An 18,879-nucleotide genomic window follows, 5' to 3' on the forward strand; every position below is an offset into this window, starting at 1 on the left:
GGAAGACACTCAGCAACATCTTCATGAAAAGGCATTTTACATTATTAAGGCTTGAAAGCAAGACCTGCGATTTCATCACCACAGTTAAAGATCCTGAGAAAATCAAGTTACCATCATTGGGAGTGTCTCTATAAAATGATACGTTTGATCTTTTATAAAAGCTAGGCTTCTTTTGCTAAATTAGTTAGCTCTCCGGCTTATAAAATGGGATAGGCAGGTGGTCAGGAAAGATAGACAAATTCAAACATCAGCTGGGTATTTTATATTTTAAATATATGCATAGTCAGTATTGCAAAATCTCTAATTATACATAAATACCTTAGACAACTGTATCCTTAAAATTGTATTTTGCCAAAACAACAGATTGCTTCTAGAGAAACACAGATTAGCCCAAACCCTACAACGAGGCAACTTTAAATTTTATTTCTGGTTGCAGAGGGTAGCATTGGATTCATTTCCTTGAGTAACATTAAGTAAGATTACGCACACTTTGGATCATACCTGATTACGAAATGAAAGGATACTGAAAGTAAACTGGGAGGAGAATACTGACAAAGGGAGAGGAAGATGCATTCATAGGAGGGCACGTGTTGTTTGGATTAAATGCCAAGAGCAGTGGATAGAAGCTAATGGGCCTTGTGTGCTAGAAGGGCCCCAAAGCCAGTGATGTGATCACTTCTGTCCCAACATCAGAACCAGGATGCTTCACAGGCACACTCCTTTCTCTAATGCTTTAGGTTCTTTTTAATGTTACATAAAAGATAAGAAAGTGATCCCTTGTGAATCATCGAGCTTAGTTTTAACCATGAGTTACTACTGCTTCACCTTTCCAAGGAGGAAGACACCGGCATCTTGATTCCCTCTGCTGTTGACCTGGCTCCTGGTCAGCGGGAACAGGAGCCACAGACGTACCTACTGGATGTCTTAGACCAACTTAATTTCAGACAGACTCTCCCTGCTTCCTCCTGATGGAAAACTTGCTGGGTAGACCTGCACTTTCCTGACTCTGCCTCCCTTTTAATTCTCTTTGTCCAGACCTTGCTGATTTCTAAGACTCTTAGATCTTCAGGGTCCATTCTGGGCATGATGCATTTTGCAACAATTCTAAGATGCTTGGTCTTGTCTTTCTGCAGAGTGGCCAGTGGGCACAGGTGTTGTGAGCTTCTGTTATTTCATTCAGTGCTAGAAAATTCAGCCCAGGAAACCTCACTCTTGCCATGGCCCCTTTCTAATGAAAAGATCAAACTCCTCAATGGCCCCACCAGCACGAGAAGTGAACGCTGAAGACGGTGCCATTTCCTAGGAAGCTGAAACCGGTGTGAGATCCTGCGGTCCAATAACCCAGTGGAGTGTGGGTTTCACTTTTCAACTCATGAGCTTGGTGCCAGGCAGCTGTATCCTTGTTCAAAACAAGACAGCCATACTCATGCCTGTGATTCTGAATTGTCAGGTGATGAAGGTGTGCGATAGAAGGAACTATGCTCTGGATCAATCCAGATTTTACTGACCCAGCTCATCTTTTATAGCTATTAAAATCTTATCCCATACCCTCTCGGGGCCACCTGAGAGGCAGGCAGGACTGAGAAGATGGGTAAATTCAACACAGTCGTTCTGAGTATGATTCTTGTTTCTCCCCCACTATGCTACTCCACCAAAAAAGCCACAGTGATGTGAAAGTCGAAGGAGAGAATTAAATCCAGAGTAAAACAGGATCTTAACCCAAATAAATCCCCTTTCAGCGTCACTGAAATGCTTTCTGAGGCATCGATATGCATTCCAGACCAATGACAAAGGTCACCTCCCATCTTAACACTCTGGAGTTCAGGGTCAAACTGCAGACCATCAATACTCCCTGAGTTGGTTCTGGGGACACCTAAGGACCTCTCCACACTGTTGCTGGGAGATGATAAGCTGTGTACATGACAAGGTCATGGCCAAAACCCGGGGAGGCTGAAAGATCTGGAGAAAAATCTCTTTGGAAAAAAATAATCATAAGGCAATATTATTATTATGTAAAAATATTCTGATAAATCTGGTCATAGACATTAAAGCTTTAAATCAATAGTCAGTTGCATCCCATGATAATCTCCTGTTGCAGGAAAAAGATAGTCCTGGATTGAGTACCAGGAAGTGCTGTCCATCTATCACTCCTCTCCCTATTCTACGTGGTTACTGTCCCAACCTCACCCCCTTGCCTTAATATTGTTATTTATGTAAAACGAAGTCAACCACAGAAAGAATACCTAGAACCAACAATGCGGATTTGGTTTGGCTTGTTTGTTTTTAAAGGCTGGGTTTAAAGACTCACCAGTTGCTGAATTCTGAATATCAAAGCAGAGCCTTGGGGTGCAAAAACTCCTCTAGGGGAGCTACTCCACTTGAGCTCCTCCTGTTTTCTCTGTCGCTGGCTGGCTATGCTTCTCAGATGTGCTTTAAGAAAAGCGCCTCTCTGGGTCTCAGGAAAGTAAACTGCCTCTTAGATCATCACGCTTGTGCTGTGACGTTGAGGGAAGGATTTCTGGGACAATAGGATTTCACACTACGTAAAAGGCCTTTGGGATCATTCAAGCTTTCACCTCCCAGGAGGCCAGTTTGGGGCTCTTCCCTACAGTCAAAAGGACTGTCTCCTTACCAGTTCTTTTCAAACATCTCCAGGGACAAAATTACCAGGGAGTCTGTGGAAAGGTTCGCTTAGAGGTGAAAATGCATCAATTCATTCTGCGTTTTGAAAGGTCTCAGGCTTATAGGATGTCTTGCTGAGAAACGTCGTCTTCCTCCCTGGGCTAAAGGAGACCCTCCTGCTTCTTCTCCTTGGCTCTGATCAGGGGCCCCTTTTATCTCCAGAGATCCCTGGAGGCAGGTAGGTCCGGGGATTGCTTGGGTTAGAATCTCATGATGTTTCTACAGGAAGGCCCTGTGCCGTCCTGCCCTCACTGACCAGTGAGCCAAGTCCTGGGGCTTTCGGGCACTTGGGAGCCTCTCTCTCCACCAACAGGCAACACAGAAGGAAGGATTGTTGGAGGTGAGGGTCTGTGGCGGGTGGACTTTCTCCCAGGGTGTTCTCGGGAAGAGGGAGCTGATGACTAGCTCATTTTTCTTCGTTTCCTCTGCACAGGTCCCCGTGCTCAAGCAGGGTGAGCTTTTAAGGAGGTGACATTCAAGGAGAATGACTACAGAGCGAAATATTAGCTAAAAAACAGTTTCTTCTTTTTCATCTTGCAGTTGAGTCAGGTGGTAGGAAAATTGACCCAGATGTGTATGTATTTTCTGTTCGAGTTTAAACCACATGGTTTCCCAATCAGAAAGGCCCATGGACCTTATTCCTAAGGCTCCGTGATCAAGCCACCTCCTAAATGTATCTGTCACCCATCAGAGGCTACAGTTGATTCAGAGAGCACCCGGCTTAGCAGACTCACATCCAGGAACAACTAGAAGAGACCGGACAGTCATTTTTGGCCAATTCTTGGATTTTGGTGGGTAGTTACATGACATCACCAGTTCAAGACTTACTTAGATCATAAGAGAGAAGACCTATCTAAAAGATTCCTGGGAAACATTGAGCCCTAAAGGACTTGTTTTTAATCCTCACCCATCCCTCCACCCCCCCACTCCCATCCGCTTTCTCAGAGACCAAAATTCCCTCGTGGATAAACACAGGCAAACCCAGGCATGTAATCTCCAAGGAAACCACTCCCGTAAGCAAGCAAACCCCATGGCTGGTAGACCCCTTGGGCCTTTTGGCATTGACACTGTTCCCCTCCCCTCCCCTTCCCAGTCCCCCCAGCTTGGAATTACATGCCAATTGCCCTTCCTGGCAAGGCCTGGACAGATAAAAATGGAGATCAGCATCAAGCCAGGTACCTGATAGCATCAGACTGCGCCTGGCACTGCAGCAAACTGAGACTGTGTCTGAAATAGTTTTCCAATCTGGCCTTCAGTGCCCGAAGGGACAGGAGTGCCAGAAAGTGGTGAGTGACTGGAGGTGTGTCTGCCGGATGCCCAAATGGACACCTGCTCCATTCTTTCCATTCACTCTCTGTCTCCCCCTAAAAAGCACTGCATCTCTTTCTAATGAGAACTAAGATGGCGTTTGGCCTTGGCCTTGGAGTTACTGACAAAGAGGTGAGTGGACGAGGACAGGGTGTTGCACGTGTCTAACACAGCCTAGGAGATATTTTGATATTGGCAAAAGGGGCCAGTGGCAATCCCACAGACGGGTTCGTTCTCCCGCACTGACCCCAGATACACTGAACCCAGCCCAGGCCCGAAAGGCTGAGAGCTTGACGGTTTCTCTCATTTCTGCTTGCAGGTTCCTGCCTGATCAGATGGGGGTGGTGCCGACCTTCATCAAAGACAGCAGGCTGGGGTTCCAGTGATGCCAGCAAGATGCGGCCTGATAAAAACAGAAGTTTCTGGAGGTGCCGTGGAAAAGGAGTCCGTGAAGCTGGAGTCCTTGGGGAGATGGTGAGTCTTTCTGCAGCAGTGATGGGGCAAGATGGCCAAGTTCAGGATCGGCTGAGGCGCTTGGCCACATCCGCATAGGCCAACTCAATCTCACTGTCGGCCGCGCAGGTGTTGGTGAACTCGTCCCGGGCATAGGCGTTCTTAAGGTACCGCCACAAGCCCGTCATCTCAGCCGGGAAATCGTAGTTGCGGTATTTCTTGGCCACAGTCTACAACAGAGATGGCAGGATGGAGATGGTGTTAAAGCGTGAAACAAACCACCGGGAAGGTGTTAGTGGTGTGACCGAGTGTGTGCACAGAGGGAAGACCCTCCAGGCATCCCAATGGGCCAGCAGCAAGATGCTTGTCATACAAGGTGGCAGTGCTGCCTTTTTAATGCAATTTATTTTATTTTATATTTTATTTATTTTTATTTTATTGTATTTTCTCAAGCAAATATAATTCGCCCTTTGACTTAGTAATTCTGCTTCCAGGGATTTTTTTCCTTAGGAAATACCATGGGTGTACAAGAAGAGTTAGCTACACACATAGGACCGTAGGACTATTTGGAATAGCAAAAAATGGAATCCAACACAAATGTCCAGCAACACGTGAATGGATAAATACGTTATCATACATATCTGGAGAGCCATGAAAAATGATGCTGCGGGGGAAATCCCAGTGACTTGGAAAACGCTTCAAGAGAGGCCGTTAAGTTTGAAGTGTAGTATAAGGCATTTGGAGAAATATGTAGGATGACTAGAAGTATATACACCAATCTATTACCAGTGGTTATGTCTGCTTGATTGAATTATAGACAACCTTTTTTTTTCTTTTTTCCCCATCCACTTTGCTTTACTAAGCATCCTTATTTACAGAAGAGAATACAAAGCATAAAACGTAAGTTAGGTATAGCAATGTATATGGAGGTTCAGGGTATGTGGGAGTGAACAGACAGTGATTTCTGTTCTCTCCTTAGCTTACCACACTCGGGGCTGTGGACTTGGGCATTCTGGGGAAGTGGTGTTTGTGTTGAGAGACACAGTAGCATAGTGGTTAAAAGCGCGGGCTCTGGATCCCAGCTGACTGGATCTGCAATCCTGACCACACTACTTGACAGCTGTGTGACCTTGGACTAGTTACTTAACTTCTCTGAGCCCCAAATTCTTTTCCTCTAAAATGGAGGTAATAAGACGAGCTACCTTGGAGTAATAAATCAGTTAATACACATAAAATGATTGGGGGTGTGGGGGGGCTGGCTCATACTAAGTGCTCAATAAAGATGACCTGTTGTCAGAATTCACTGAGACCCACCTTTTGCCCACTGCATGCATTCCTTCCTAGGTAGGGGCTGCGTGGTCTCTTTAATAAGGTCTCTCTAGCCACGGAGGGCTTCAAAGACGTGAGACCTGTGAGTCACAGGGGTCTCACACTCGGAAGGGCCCTGCTCTTGGTTTGACACTCTGCTGTCAACATCTGGAAACTGATGACTTTTTTAACGGGCACCCTTTTAGTTTCGCTGGGCACTGGGGCCTGCACATTGACTAGTCTTGCCTCTACCCCTTGGGAACTGGGGAGGAGAGAGCAAAGAGTAGCCTCTCTCCTACACCACTGCCTTCTGACTCCTTTCCTTGCTTTTTTTTTAAAGAGGTCACCAGATCACTGGCCCAGGGATCCTCCCACACAGGGAACCCCCCAGACCAGCCACTCCGGGCTTTCATCTTCATCTGGGCGCCAGTGCTGTGCCGGGTTCCCCAGAAAGCAGTTCTGAGTGAGGGACACCGATGACCTATTGTGTGAACAGCTCAGTCGCATAGACACGACCACGTTCCAGGGAGGATGCATTTCCCCGCTCCGATCTCCCGCATCGGTTTTGAACTTCCATTACGGCCCTAAGCTCTATTCTACTCCGAATCACAGTCAGTTCATATCCCCCCCTCTCTTCCCTAGCTTGTGAGCAGTATGAGGACAGGAGCCACAGCTTCTTCATTTCTGTCTCCCTTGATAACCTCAATAATGCTGTTGATAAGAGTAACAACAATAGCAAACATCTATTCCCTCTGTGCTCTGCACCAGGCACTGCCTTAAGCACTTGGCAAGCTACTGAAATCCCTAAATAACACTACAAGGAAGAGTGTGTTATATTCCCATTTTACAGATGAGAAAAATAAGGCAGAGAGAGGTTAAACAAGCAGGGAGGGATTCAATAAAAAGTTGTATTTAATCTTTACCATCTCGTTATCCGAACATCAGACAGAGTGCATCTAGTGTCAAACGTATATGATCACTTAACTTTAAAGCCTGCAGATCCTTTGCAAGGAGCAAACTGGAGTCACAAGAGATTTAGTGGTTTATACAATATTACACAGGAAAATAATTCAACCAGTATCTGTTATCTATAATTTTCTATTAATCACTAATATTTATTACAGTCTCTGCTGTCTAATCCAATTCTTTCCACTTTGCCACTCAGCCTTATGTAAATGATAAAGGAATAGCTCTACTCAGAATCCCTCCTGTGCCAATTATTCAGCTACTGTTGCTTTATCTCCAGACCTACTGGTGTAGCTGTACCGGCTTCTTGGTGATGCTGGGACTGGGACTGCAAACCTTACCTCTGCTTTGCCGGCAACTCCCCTGAGGCTATGACAACAGTGGGTGCTAGAGAGAGGCTGTGCGACTGGAAGAGGGAGCAGGGACTGGCCCCTTCCTGTGGGTTTCCTATTCCTATGAGAGTCTCCTTTTCTCCAGTAGCAGCAGCTGAATCCAGTTTGCCATTCTGCAAACGCTCACAGGACCCGTGTCCTCACACCAGCTCAGAGAGGCCGGCACACAACAGTGAGCCCACCACCGAGCTTGGGTCCCAGCCCCACAGCCCTCTCTGAACCCAGTCCTCAGCCCCAGCTAAGCAGCACCCCACCTCGGAGGTCCAAGGTGTAGCTCTGTGGGATCCCTCATGGAGTTCTAGGGGTTTTTTGTTCTTTAATTTATTTTGTTGAAGTGTAGTTGATTTACAATGTCGTGTTCATTTCTGCTGTACAGCAAAGTGACTCAGTTATACATATATATTACACATTCTTTTTCATATTATTTTCCATTATGGTTTATCCCAGGATATTGAATAGAGTTCCCTGTGCTGTACAGTAGGACCTTGTTGCTTATCCAGTCTATGTACACTAGTTTGCATTTGCTCATCCCAAACTCCCAGTCCGTCCCTCCCCCACCCCTGCCCTTGGCAACCACACGTCTGTTCTCTCTGTCTGTGACTCTGTTTCGTAGATAAGTTCATTTGGGTCATATTTTAGATTCCACATATAAGGGATATCATATGGTATTCGTCTTTCTCTTTCTGACTTGCTTCACTTAGTATGATAATCTCTAGGTCCATCTATATTGCTGCAAATGGCATTGTTTCATTCTTTTTTATGGCTGAGTAGTATTCCATTGCATATACATATGTACATATATGTATACACACATATATATATATATTACATCTTCTTTATCCATTCATCTGTCAATGGACATTTTAGGTTGTTTCCATGTCTTGGCTATTGTATAGTTCAAGTTTGGATCATCCCAACCTCTTCCCTCTGCCCTGCTGCCCTGAAGGAGGAACCTCAAGGCACATTTTGGCTTCCTAGTTCTTAGTACTTCTTCATATGAAATTATCTCGGTTAAAAGAACTGGTTTGGGGTGGTCACTACAGAAGCCACCTGGCAATGTGTGTCTAGCATAGGTGTGGCCGATAACACAGGGGATGGAATCAGGGTCCTTCGACAGAACCCTCTGCTCACTGCAAGGCGGTGGCTCCTTGGGCTTGCTCGCGAACCTACAGGAAAGGCTGTCTTGGGTAATGAGAAAATCCATGCAGGGCTGGAGGTTCCACCAAGGGACGCAGCTGGAAATTGCCAGAGTGAATGAAAAAGGCCCACACGATGCAAAGCGATGCAGCCCCTGTGGAAAACAGTATGACGTTTTCGCAAAAATCTAGAACCACCGCATGATCCAGTAATTCCACTCCTGTTTATACCCTAAAATAACAAGAACAGTATTTCAAAAAGATACATGCACCCCAGTGTTCACAGCAGCACTATTTACAACAGCCAAGACATGGAAGCAACCCAAGTGCCCATCAACAGATGAATGGATAAAGAAGATGTGGTCTATATACAATGGAATATTACTCAGCCTTAAAAAAGAATGAAATAATGTTATTTGCAGCAACCTGGATGGCCTTGGAGGGCATTATGCTAAATGGAAGAAGTCATACAGAGAGACAGAAACCATGCGTGTTGTCATTTATATGTGGAATCTAAAAAAGAGAACAAACTAGTGAATCTAACAGAAACAGATTCATAGATACAGAGAACAGACTAGTGGTTACCAGAGGGAAGGAGCAAAATAGAGGCTAGGAGATCAAGAGGCACAAAATACTACGTATAAAATAAGCTACAAAGATGTACAATACGGGGAATACAGCCAGTATTTTATAGTTAACTATAAGTGGAGTATAACCTTTAAAAACCATGAATCACTATGTTGTACACCTGTAACTTACATTGTACATGAACTATACTTCAATTTAAAAAATGGAAAAAAACAGAAAGAAGAAGGCCCACAACAAGGTCAAGGCATCGATCAAAAAATATTTTTCAAAAAAAAATATTTTTCAAAAAAAAATATTTTTCAAAATTATAAACTGATCCGTGGGGCAGCCTCGAGTCTCTACGTGCTGGAATGCGTTTTCAAGTTTTTAAAGCATATATATAATATGAGCTTGAAAACGGCAGAGATGCACCTTATGAGTATATATTTGTATTTATATATATAGCTCCCTTCCTGTTTGCTTCAGCAGCTGAACAGGTCCCTGTGCCACGTGAGGGTCCAGGGGCCGAGGGTCCCAGGGGCAGCCACAGGAGTCCCGTGTGTCCCTCCCTGCCCGGAGGGACCATGACCTTGGCCAGAGCTGGTTCTTTCCTCACACGTTGGCTTGTGTGGGGAGATGAGAATAGAAGGCAGCCAGGCAACGAAAGTTCAAACCAGGCTGTCCGTGAGCAGCGGGGCCAGAGCAACTCACCCTCCAAGGATGCAGACATACCGAAGGAGAGCCAATGAGAGAGAGAGGGAGAGGACGCGCACGGCAGAAGCTCTGACGTCCGCAGGAACGTCCATGCTCATGTTCTGAATTTGCTTTCATATGAAAACAGTTAGCTCCCCCAGCCCAGATTAAGTCTTGGCGTCTGAAGCCAAGATGGAGGTCTGACTTGGCTGCCCCTTCACGCTTTCCACACTTCAGAGGTTTGCCAGGGCTCTGGGATCTGATAAGCTGGGTCAGCAGAAATCCAAGAAGACGGGAGGTGAGGCCCAGTCTTTGTCCCCTCGCGGGCCATCCTCCCTCTGATCCCCACCTCCTCCAAGTAAATGACACACTGAACTTCATCCCAGGATAGGAGTGTAACTTAGTCATCCAGGGCTGGAAGGAACTGGAGAAACCAGAGGATGAAGCTTGAGGCCTGGAAGATCCATTTGTTCACCTGATCAGACACGTGATTCTGGAGGGGGTGGTCAACCCACGTGTGAGTGACAGGAGGAGGGACGGAAGTGAGGGGAAGAGGCGAGGAGGAATGTAATACACATCTCTTCTTTTGGGCATGAGAGAAATGATTCCCCCAAAGAGTAAAAGGCCTGGCCCAACTCCTGCTGCACCCACGGGACCAGAACTTGGGTCTCCGGACTTCTAGAACAGGGTTCTTTCCATTACCTCACTCTGACAGTGTGACTGATAGAATCATATCACGCCTAATGGTGCCACTTGTTCCTCAGGAAATGAGAATAAAAGATGTTTTGGAGGTGGGGAGGGCGTGCAGTAATTAATAACTTCAAAGACATAGCTTGGCTGGACCTACCAGTGACCATTGGCTTGGCCCAAACCCAAAGTGTCTTCTTATTAATAGACTGAATTTGCTCTGCCCATCAGCCCTGGCAAGCATGATTCTGTCCCAGCCCCAGCCCTGACGTGTCCCGCAGGAGCACCGGCGTGTGCACAGCTAACGTTTCAACTCAAGCTGGCGTGTGTTCTGATTGGAGGTCTCTGATTTCCAGCTCAGGACATCAGCTGAAAACCAGTAGGCAGATATCCAGCTGATAAATGATTGAATCTGGTTCTCCTTAGTGACAGGTGGAAAGAAACTGGGGATCACAAGCTAGGTGATCAAATGGTCAATCAATGAGTATTTATTAAAGGGCCACCATGTACCCACCATCATGCTTGGAGAAGACCTGTCCTCACAGAGCTTTTTGTCTGAGACAATAAGATATTAACACATGTAAACGTAGACAGCAGTCTAGCTCTACGATCACACTGTAATTTTCTCTGGTCTGGTGAGAGTCAGAAAAGGATGTGATAGAAAACAAACTATGGTTACCAATGGGGATAGTTGGGGGGCGAGGCGTGAAGATAAATTAGGAGTTTGGGATTAACATATACACACTACTATATACAACACAGATAGACAACAACAGTATAGCACAGGGAACTATACTCAATATCTCGTAATAACCTATAATGGAAAAGAACCTGAAAAAGAATATATATACATAACTGGATCACTTTGCTGAACACCCAGAACTAACACAACATTGTAAATCAACTATACTCCAAGAAAGATGATTTTAAAACAAACAAATAAAATGGTTAAAAAAATAAAAATGAAAAAAAAGGATGTGAGAAGAAGTATTAGTGTAGAGAAATGTCGGAGACACAACTGCTGTCTTCAAATGAGATGAAGAGAGCAGCCCTGTTTCGTGTTGCTCCAGAGAACCAAGGGAGCAGGGAGGCACGTTTGGGCTCCATATAAAGAAGGATGGTTTAATAACTGGAACCGTCCAAAATAGTAGGGCTGGCTCGGTAGGCAGAGGGCTCTTCATCATCAGAAACGTGCAGTCACAGCTGCACAGAAGCCTGTCACAGACACACAGGAAGGGGTCCACTTTGGGGTGGGAGATTAGGGTGACCTCAGAATTTCCCCCTTCTTTCCAATTCTCAGATCCTAAGGCTGGTATAGGAAAGGATTACACTGCAGGTTAACCGTGATCAGTAAGTGCAGCAGTAGCAAGAAAATCCAGCTCTTCAACTGGTAGATGAGGAAGGTGGCTGCCTGCCCCAGAGAGTGGCTACAGGGAATCAGAAGGTGCATCTGCCCACAAAGAAAACATGCATATGAGGGCACGCTTAATAGAGATGTCAGGGTGGAGGTGTGGCCAGTGAAAACCTATGAGGAAGAGGTAAGGAAGAGGCCTGTGGAGTGACAGGACTATATATAACAGGACAATAATAGCAACTATTATCTACCGAGCCCTTACAATATGGCAGGAACGTTCAGGCCACAGTTAGTCTCCCGACAGCCCTAGTTAAACAATACATGCCTATGTTACAGGTGTAACCTGGAGCTCAGAGAGGCTATACAGCCAGCATGCTGCGGAGGCTGACTTGGGGTTCCGGTTCGCGTGACTTCCGAGCTCTGACTCTCCATCAGCGGGCGGCACTGCCCTGGCCTCACCTCCACAGGTGAGGAGGCCTTTGATGGAGCTGGACCTGGGGAGCATCTGCAGATAGATTAAGCGTTTTTACCTTGACCACATGGAGCTTGGGCAGCAGGTTGCAGTCGGCCAGGGTCAGCTCGTCTCCATCCAGGAACTTGCGCCGGGAGCCCTTGTCATCGTCCCCGCAAGTGCTGGAGTCGATCTCCTCCGGCAGAGGGGTGCTCAGGTAGTCATCCAGTTTCTTCAGTGCCTTGGTCAGGCCTCGCTCAAGGGCTGGCGTGGAACAGCAAAAGAAGTGTCTTTAGTCAACCTTCCTGCCGCTGGAGACGGCCACAGGGTCTTCAGAGCAAAGGAGCTTATCCAGAATCCTGTCCGCCTCATGATACTGGCTCCCCCCATACTACAGAGTACCTGGCCGCCAGGTACACGATGTCATAGAATAGTATTAAACAGCCTGAAAAAGCAAACCTTAACCAAGCAATAAACATTTGCTAATCCTTTTTTTTGGGAAAAGATCATATAAATACAGAAATACAACCATCAGATATCTGTCAAAGCTTGTACAGTTCCTCTCCAACAGATGCAATAATAATTGTCAGTTTTCACTTTCTTCTTTTGCTCATCTAAATCTTGCTGATATTCCGCAGTCAACCCGCATAATAATTTTGTAGAAAGAAAGAACTATTAAATAAGTAAACAACAACTGCAGAGAGGTCCTAGGACAGAGATAGGCACCAGATTTGGGGGCAGCCTTAGCTATGGCTAACCCAACCTCAGGAGGAGAGGTGTGAAGGCTTCCAGGAAGACATGACATACGACAGTGAGCACCCATGTCCGGGGCTGCCCCCAGGGAACCAGCGGGTATCAAGGAGGCATCCTTGAGTTTAATCTAGAGGGGTTGTTCTAAAAATCAGAGCGGTCCAAAATGGAATGGCCAATGCACCGGGCAGCAGGTTCCACCAGAAATGTGCAACCCCACCTGCATGGAAACCTGTCACGGATACAGCTCAAAGGGTGAAAATCCGAGGGAAGACAATGTGGCAGAAGATTTTTCCTGTCTTGCCCCAGTGATTATCTAGCAAATAATTCACTTACGTATAAGAACAGAACAAAATACTCAAAAGAGCAGCTATAGAAAATCACTATCACTCAGAGTCATTCCACCCGAAATCTCACCGACCACTCCAGTCAGAGAACCCTAACCTAGAACCTGTCCACCGGAGCGCTGGAGGAGATGGCTAGCCAGGTCATTGGCCAATGCACCTGTCATCAGCCCACCCTCCAATGACTGTTTTTTCCAGACTCTAGTTTAGAGATTGACACCGAGACAGTGGAAATCAGGCTGGATGTTAATTTCAGCAGCTAAAAGGAGGGAGCTGCCTCTGGAGGAAGAGCCCAGAGGACTGTGCTCTCGCTCAGATTTTCCCCAAATGTGCCTTCTGTTAGCTCCTCCTCGCATAACCCGTGTTTGTCTTTTCATAGAAAGACTTTGTCTGAGACAATGAAACGACACCAGCCCAAGATACATCAACTGAACGCTTACTGGAACATGTGAAAACAGGCTGGAGGTTGGATGTGGTTTCTCAACACTTCCTTCTCCCTGGCATTTGAACTTGGACTTCATCATCTGCTTTGTGTTTCCAGTTTGGGAGAACAGAGTGAGCGGGGCTGGGAAAAATGCTTGTATTCCCCTTAGTAATTGTCTAGACTGGGATGGGACGGCAAGCCTATGCAAGCGCACCAGCAGAGGGCGCCAACAATACTTCTTAGCACCCCAGCTCACCCCCACTGAAGCAGCTGTGATTTATACTGGGTCTCTTTGCTTCCACAAATCCCGCTACCCCTTTCAGTTATGGAGATGATGACAAAAGCTTGATTCTAATGGAGAAAGGAAAAATCGGATAGAATGCCTGCTGAAATGTGATGAGCTGATATCACCCGAGGGAAAGAGACATTGATGGGATACGAGACATTGCAGGTTCTAACTCCAAATGCCCCCAGACACCTGAGCAGGTCCCTGCCCGAGTGCCCAGTCTTGGAAACGTGAAACTTGGTAAGAGAGGCCTAGAACAGCAACTGAAGCTCTTTGGGAGGATAGTTCTGGAGAAATTTCAACTCTCTCTCCAGCCGTCTCTTAAGGTGGAAGGGTAAAGTTTGGCAATGGGCAGGGTCATTGCCTTATGTTACAACGACGACACGCCACGTAACATATCAAGTCAGGATGTTCTGAGGACATCTTCCGAGTGTCAGTTGCATCACTCGTGTTTGTGCATTTTTGATCAGGAACGTGAAGGCCAGAGTTGGCGACAATCACGGTAGAGAAAAGAGGAGACGAGGCAGCAGGGAAGGGCCCATGTGACAGAGCTAACCCTGTGTTTAAGTTTTGACCCCTCCCAGGGTGAATTTACTGTGATGCTGCTGAGGCTTACCCTCCAAGGCCTTGAACTTGACTTTTCAAATTTCCTATTTATTGTATTGGCTTCCGACTCCACAAATCCTGGAAATGATCCTGATCCTGGCATTTACGAAGTGTGACGGTGGGCAAGTTCCTCAACCTCTCTGAGCATGGCTTTTCTCATCTCAACTGCAGGATTAAAACTCCCTAACTCTCATAAGGCCATCGGGAGGATTAACTCAGCCAATGCGGGGAAAGTGCGTCACGCAGTGCCTGGCTCCTATTAGGACATCAGTTAATGACACTTACTGCCATTGTGTTACCAAACGTGGCAGTCACCCCTGCTCTGTCCCTCACCCCACACTCTTGGTCAGTATATTCCTCAAAAAATCCGAGGTACGGCACAGCACGAGAGATTCTAAGCTCCGATTCTGAAGCCCAGTCCCTAGAGGAGGAAATTCAATGGCCTGCAGCTTGGCTTCTCTTACTGACTGAATGTCCAGCCACAGCCCTGTCCCTTACCCTCCCTCGGGATCCTTCTCGGTGACAAGCCGTGCTGAGAGGCAGGGCCAGAGGGAGATAGGAGTTCCTGTGTGCTAACACACTGCTGTGTTGTTGAATGACAAAGACCAGCGCCAACACATTCTCTGCTGCTTCTTTCCCCCCTACCCGCCAACTCATTCCTTCTTCTGACCCCCGCTCAATCTGGCATCCACAGAATTTAATGATCTCTTTTGGCTAATGGTACCCAGGTCATGAAACCGTTGCTGTTAAACTTTCTGCTCTGGTGAGAGTGAAGGGGATGTGAAAGAAACCAGAGCGACAAGAAGATGTTAATTTCTTCTGTGTTGGCATTTGAAACCCTCCCTCCAAAAGACTTCCTCTGAGTAGCAGGACGGCGTCGGGCGGGGAGGGGGGGGGAACCTCAGAGAGCAGCAAGCAAGCCTGAGGCCAGGGGACCCCGAGACCCGGGACCACTAACGTCCCAGGCACTGGATGGAGCCCCAGTCCTTGAACTGCTTTCTTCCCCTCGCCACCCCACCCTTCCCGTAAAGATTTATTCCGTACCACACACAAACACACTGGGTGAAATATGTGATGAGGAAACAAGGGGAAGAGTTCGTAAATATTCTCAGCCATATGCAAACAATCTCAAATTTATTTTTCTCTTTTTTAAGGAGGAAAAAAAAAATCCACCCATTCCATGATCACTTCCAGATTCACTGAGGTTGATATTACATAAGACCCAATATTGTTTTCTCTTCGTAGAGAAATAATGACTTGGAAACGGCAATTTGAGCTAAGAAAATAATATACTCTTACCCGGGCATGGAGGCTGAATGGGGACCGGGGAGCCAAGACTCAGCCTCCAACGAGCTCTTGCAAGCAGGGCCCAGCCCGGGTTTGCTGGCACGCTTTGTGCAGCAGGGATATCAAGCAGCAAAGAGCCACGCAGACCCCGGGGGCTCAACATTCGCTTGGAGCTGAGCGATGTCACAGGTGGCCTTTGAAAGGACAGGAGCAGCCCTGTGGGCCCAGGTTGCTATGTTTTCAGTTTCTCGTGTGTTATTTTTCTCTGGCATGTGAACTTGCAGACAGGTAAGAACCAGGGGTCCACCTCTGATCATGGTCCGCAGCCTGGATGGGGGTCTGTTCACCTCTCCCGTGGAGAAGGAGATGGTGGTCACTGGGAGCCTACCCCAGAGCGGGCACCCTGGACCCTGCTGTGTTCCTTTCCCTGCTCGAAACCTGTTCCCCAGCACCGGCACGAAATACACTCACTGATGTTCTGAAGTGGACCAGGGGTGTTTACACCGCTGATCATTTAAATACACAACGAAGCTATTGAGATGAGAGTTATTATTCATCCCCATTGAACAGATAAAGACACTGTGTCTTAGTCCCACCCAAGGCACACAGGCCTGTGCTAGCAGGCTGTCCAAACGACTCCTGGGATGTACCATGAAAAACGTACCTTGTTTTTTTTTTTTTTTTTTTTTTTTGCGGTACGCGGGCCTTTCACTGTTGGGGCCTCTCCCATTGCGGAGCACAGGCTCCGGACGCACAGGCTCAGCGGCCATGGCTCACGGGCCCAGCCGCTCCATGGCATGTGGGATCTTCCCGGACCGGGGCACGAACCCGCGTCCCCTGCATCGGCAGGCGGACTCTCAACCACTGTGCCACCAGGGAAGCCCCCTTGTTTTGTTTTTAACCGCTTTGCTCTTCCTGACAAGCTCCCAACGCGTGGGTCGTGGGAAAACGACAACTTTAATTTAGTCCATTCTGGATTAGAATCTAGTTGATGTAATAATCTAAATAGTCCCTCTATGGAATTCTCAGTCTCTTTTGCATAAAACTGCTCAGTTACTCAGAGAGCCTGCTCTCCCGTGCGCTTCCCTGTGAGTAAATGGGGAGTAGGTATGTGAGGAGGACCCTGGGACCTCCTGGCACTGGGGAGATGGGAAGCCTGAGGTCTGTCAGGTGGGCGGCTTGGGGAGGCTACCACAGGGGCTCTGTCTCTTCTCAGTGACGCTGACCCTCCACATCCTTCCAGAGTAGCCGTGGGGATGTTGACCCTTGGGTGGTGGTCAGAGGTGGGGTGCTGCTTGCCCCTGCCCGAAACTTTGATTGGGAAGAATACCCGAGCAAAGCACCCCATGGGGCTCCCCAGACACGTCTCTGGTTCCCTTTCTCCCTGCCTCGCTGTCCTCCTTCATCCCCAAAACCCCTGTTTCCGTTTCCTACGTCCAAGATTCCATCAACCACAGAGCAGCTATCCTCCCTGTGAGCTGAGTCCTCCAGGCCTGGCTCCTGACGTGAAAAAATTGAGAGAGAAAAAGGCATCTAGGACATTTTAAGACAATAGCTTGGCTTGCAAGGCTACTGTCTTGTTGAAAATGCCATTTTGAATATCAGAAGCTAACTATTAAATTCTTTTTTCTTTCTTAGAATTCCTTCTATAGAAACCCTCATCTCTCATGGAGTTGATGGAGGCCTAGGACAGATTAGAGTTATGTACTCAGGAAAATATTTTCAAAATAGTAATCCTATCATATGAATTAAAAGCAAAACGAGGATTTAAAACCAGGGCTGCTGGATTCTAAAACTTAAGCTTCTTCTACTCTGCAAGGCCACGTCTGGATGCTATGCGCTGGCCCACCGCTCCTTGGGGGTCCACCCAGCCTGCCGTCTTCCTTCCATACTGCAGACCTTTCTCACGTACCCTTATCCTCTGACAAGAGTGTGGCTGTCAGGATACCATTCCTCATGTCCTAGCTTCCAGCTTTTTTTTTTTTTTTTGCGGTACGCCGGCCTCTCACTGTTGTGGCCTCTCCCGTTGCGGAGCACAGGCTCCGGACGCGCAGGTTCAGCAGCCGTGGCTCACAGGCCCAGCTGCTCCGCGGCATGTGGGATCTTCCTGGACCGGGGCACGAACCTGCGTCCCCTGCAACGGCAGGCGGACTCTCAACCACTGCGCCACCAGGGAAGCCCTAGCTTCCAGCTATTTGATAACATATTTGTACTCTGCTATTAACGGGTTGATTTTAGCCATAATCTTTGGTGCTCTCAGTAACCAGGATTGGCTCTAGAAGGAGTAATCTCTGAAGAGAGAGCCTACCAGGGCCCTTTACATCATTCCTCAGTAACAAATAGCAACTCTGCCTGTACTCGGGGCCAGTGCTGTCCCATTGCCTCAGTGACAGCAAAACATCTGGGTGAAGAAAGAAATACATTTGGGTTTTGCCTATGAAGGAAGAAATATCTAGATATTGAGAAATACCTGGCTGACTGAATGAAGTTTTTATTTTCATCTTCTCATTTGAGACCATGTCAATATAAAGGATGCAAAAAAAAAAAAAAAATGCTGCTGTGGTTTGAGGAAGACCACAACAGAGATGCTTCTGGCCATCACATATTCTTGGAGGGAAAATACAAAGATGGCCTCACCTTGTTGATATTCGATAGCTTTAAGCATGAATGAAAATGTGATGGGAAAAACAACAACAAAAAATCAAATAGAATTTACTATCACTTCTTCCTCACCTTTTGGAGAAAGAAGGCTTTCTTCAGAAACCAAGGGAGGTCAAATTGTTCTTCCGTGAGATGCCCAGGGCCAAAGATCCAGGAGACAGGAGTGGGTGGGGGCAGCAGAAAGGCCCAGGAGAGTTATGGGAGGTGGGGGAAGAGAAGCGGTGGGCCAGGTGAGCAGAAACGTAGATGCTGTCATAAAGAATACAATTTTGAGGAGAGAAAAAGATGTTCTAAGGGCATATTTAGGACTTTCAGCTTTGTGACGGGCAGTGTAATTTCCTCTCACTAAACATCTGTAAAGATCTGAATCCCTCTTCCAGGTTTTGGAATTAGAGTCATGTAGCTTTTCTCTGTTTGCAAGAGTCCTTAAAGAGAGGAAGGTGGCCCAGTTATATCTGGGTTACATGAGTATGAATGACCACATAGAGGGAAAATTATAAAGCAGGTAGAAACTGGGGGCCACA

At 47.0% G+C, this 18,879-nt stretch overlaps 1 protein-coding gene across 1 annotated transcript in view; it reads right to left on the reverse strand.

Moving 5' to 3' along the window:
- Positions 1-228: 228 nt before the first annotated feature.
- Positions 229-18,879, reverse strand: part of CLIC5 (CLIC family member 5) — a 108,629-nt gene continuing 89,978 nt past the window's right edge. Inside the window, exons 5-6 of the mRNA XM_027127434.1 lie at positions 12,077-12,261; positions 229-4,673 (exon numbers count right to left, since the gene is read on the reverse strand). Coding sequence (XP_026983235.1) covers positions 4,506-4,673; positions 12,077-12,261 — 353 coding nt within the window. The 3' untranslated portion in view covers positions 229-4,505. The remainder of the gene's footprint in view (positions 4,674-12,076; positions 12,262-18,879) is intronic.

This window comes from Aethalodelphis obliquidens, unplaced genomic scaffold (assembly GCF_003676395.1).
Source record: "Aethalodelphis obliquidens isolate GAN/ISIS:26980383/991018 unplaced genomic scaffold, ASM367639v1 scaffold31, whole genome shotgun sequence".
Taxonomy (NCBI): domain Eukaryota; kingdom Metazoa; phylum Chordata; class Mammalia; order Artiodactyla; family Delphinidae; genus Aethalodelphis; species Aethalodelphis obliquidens.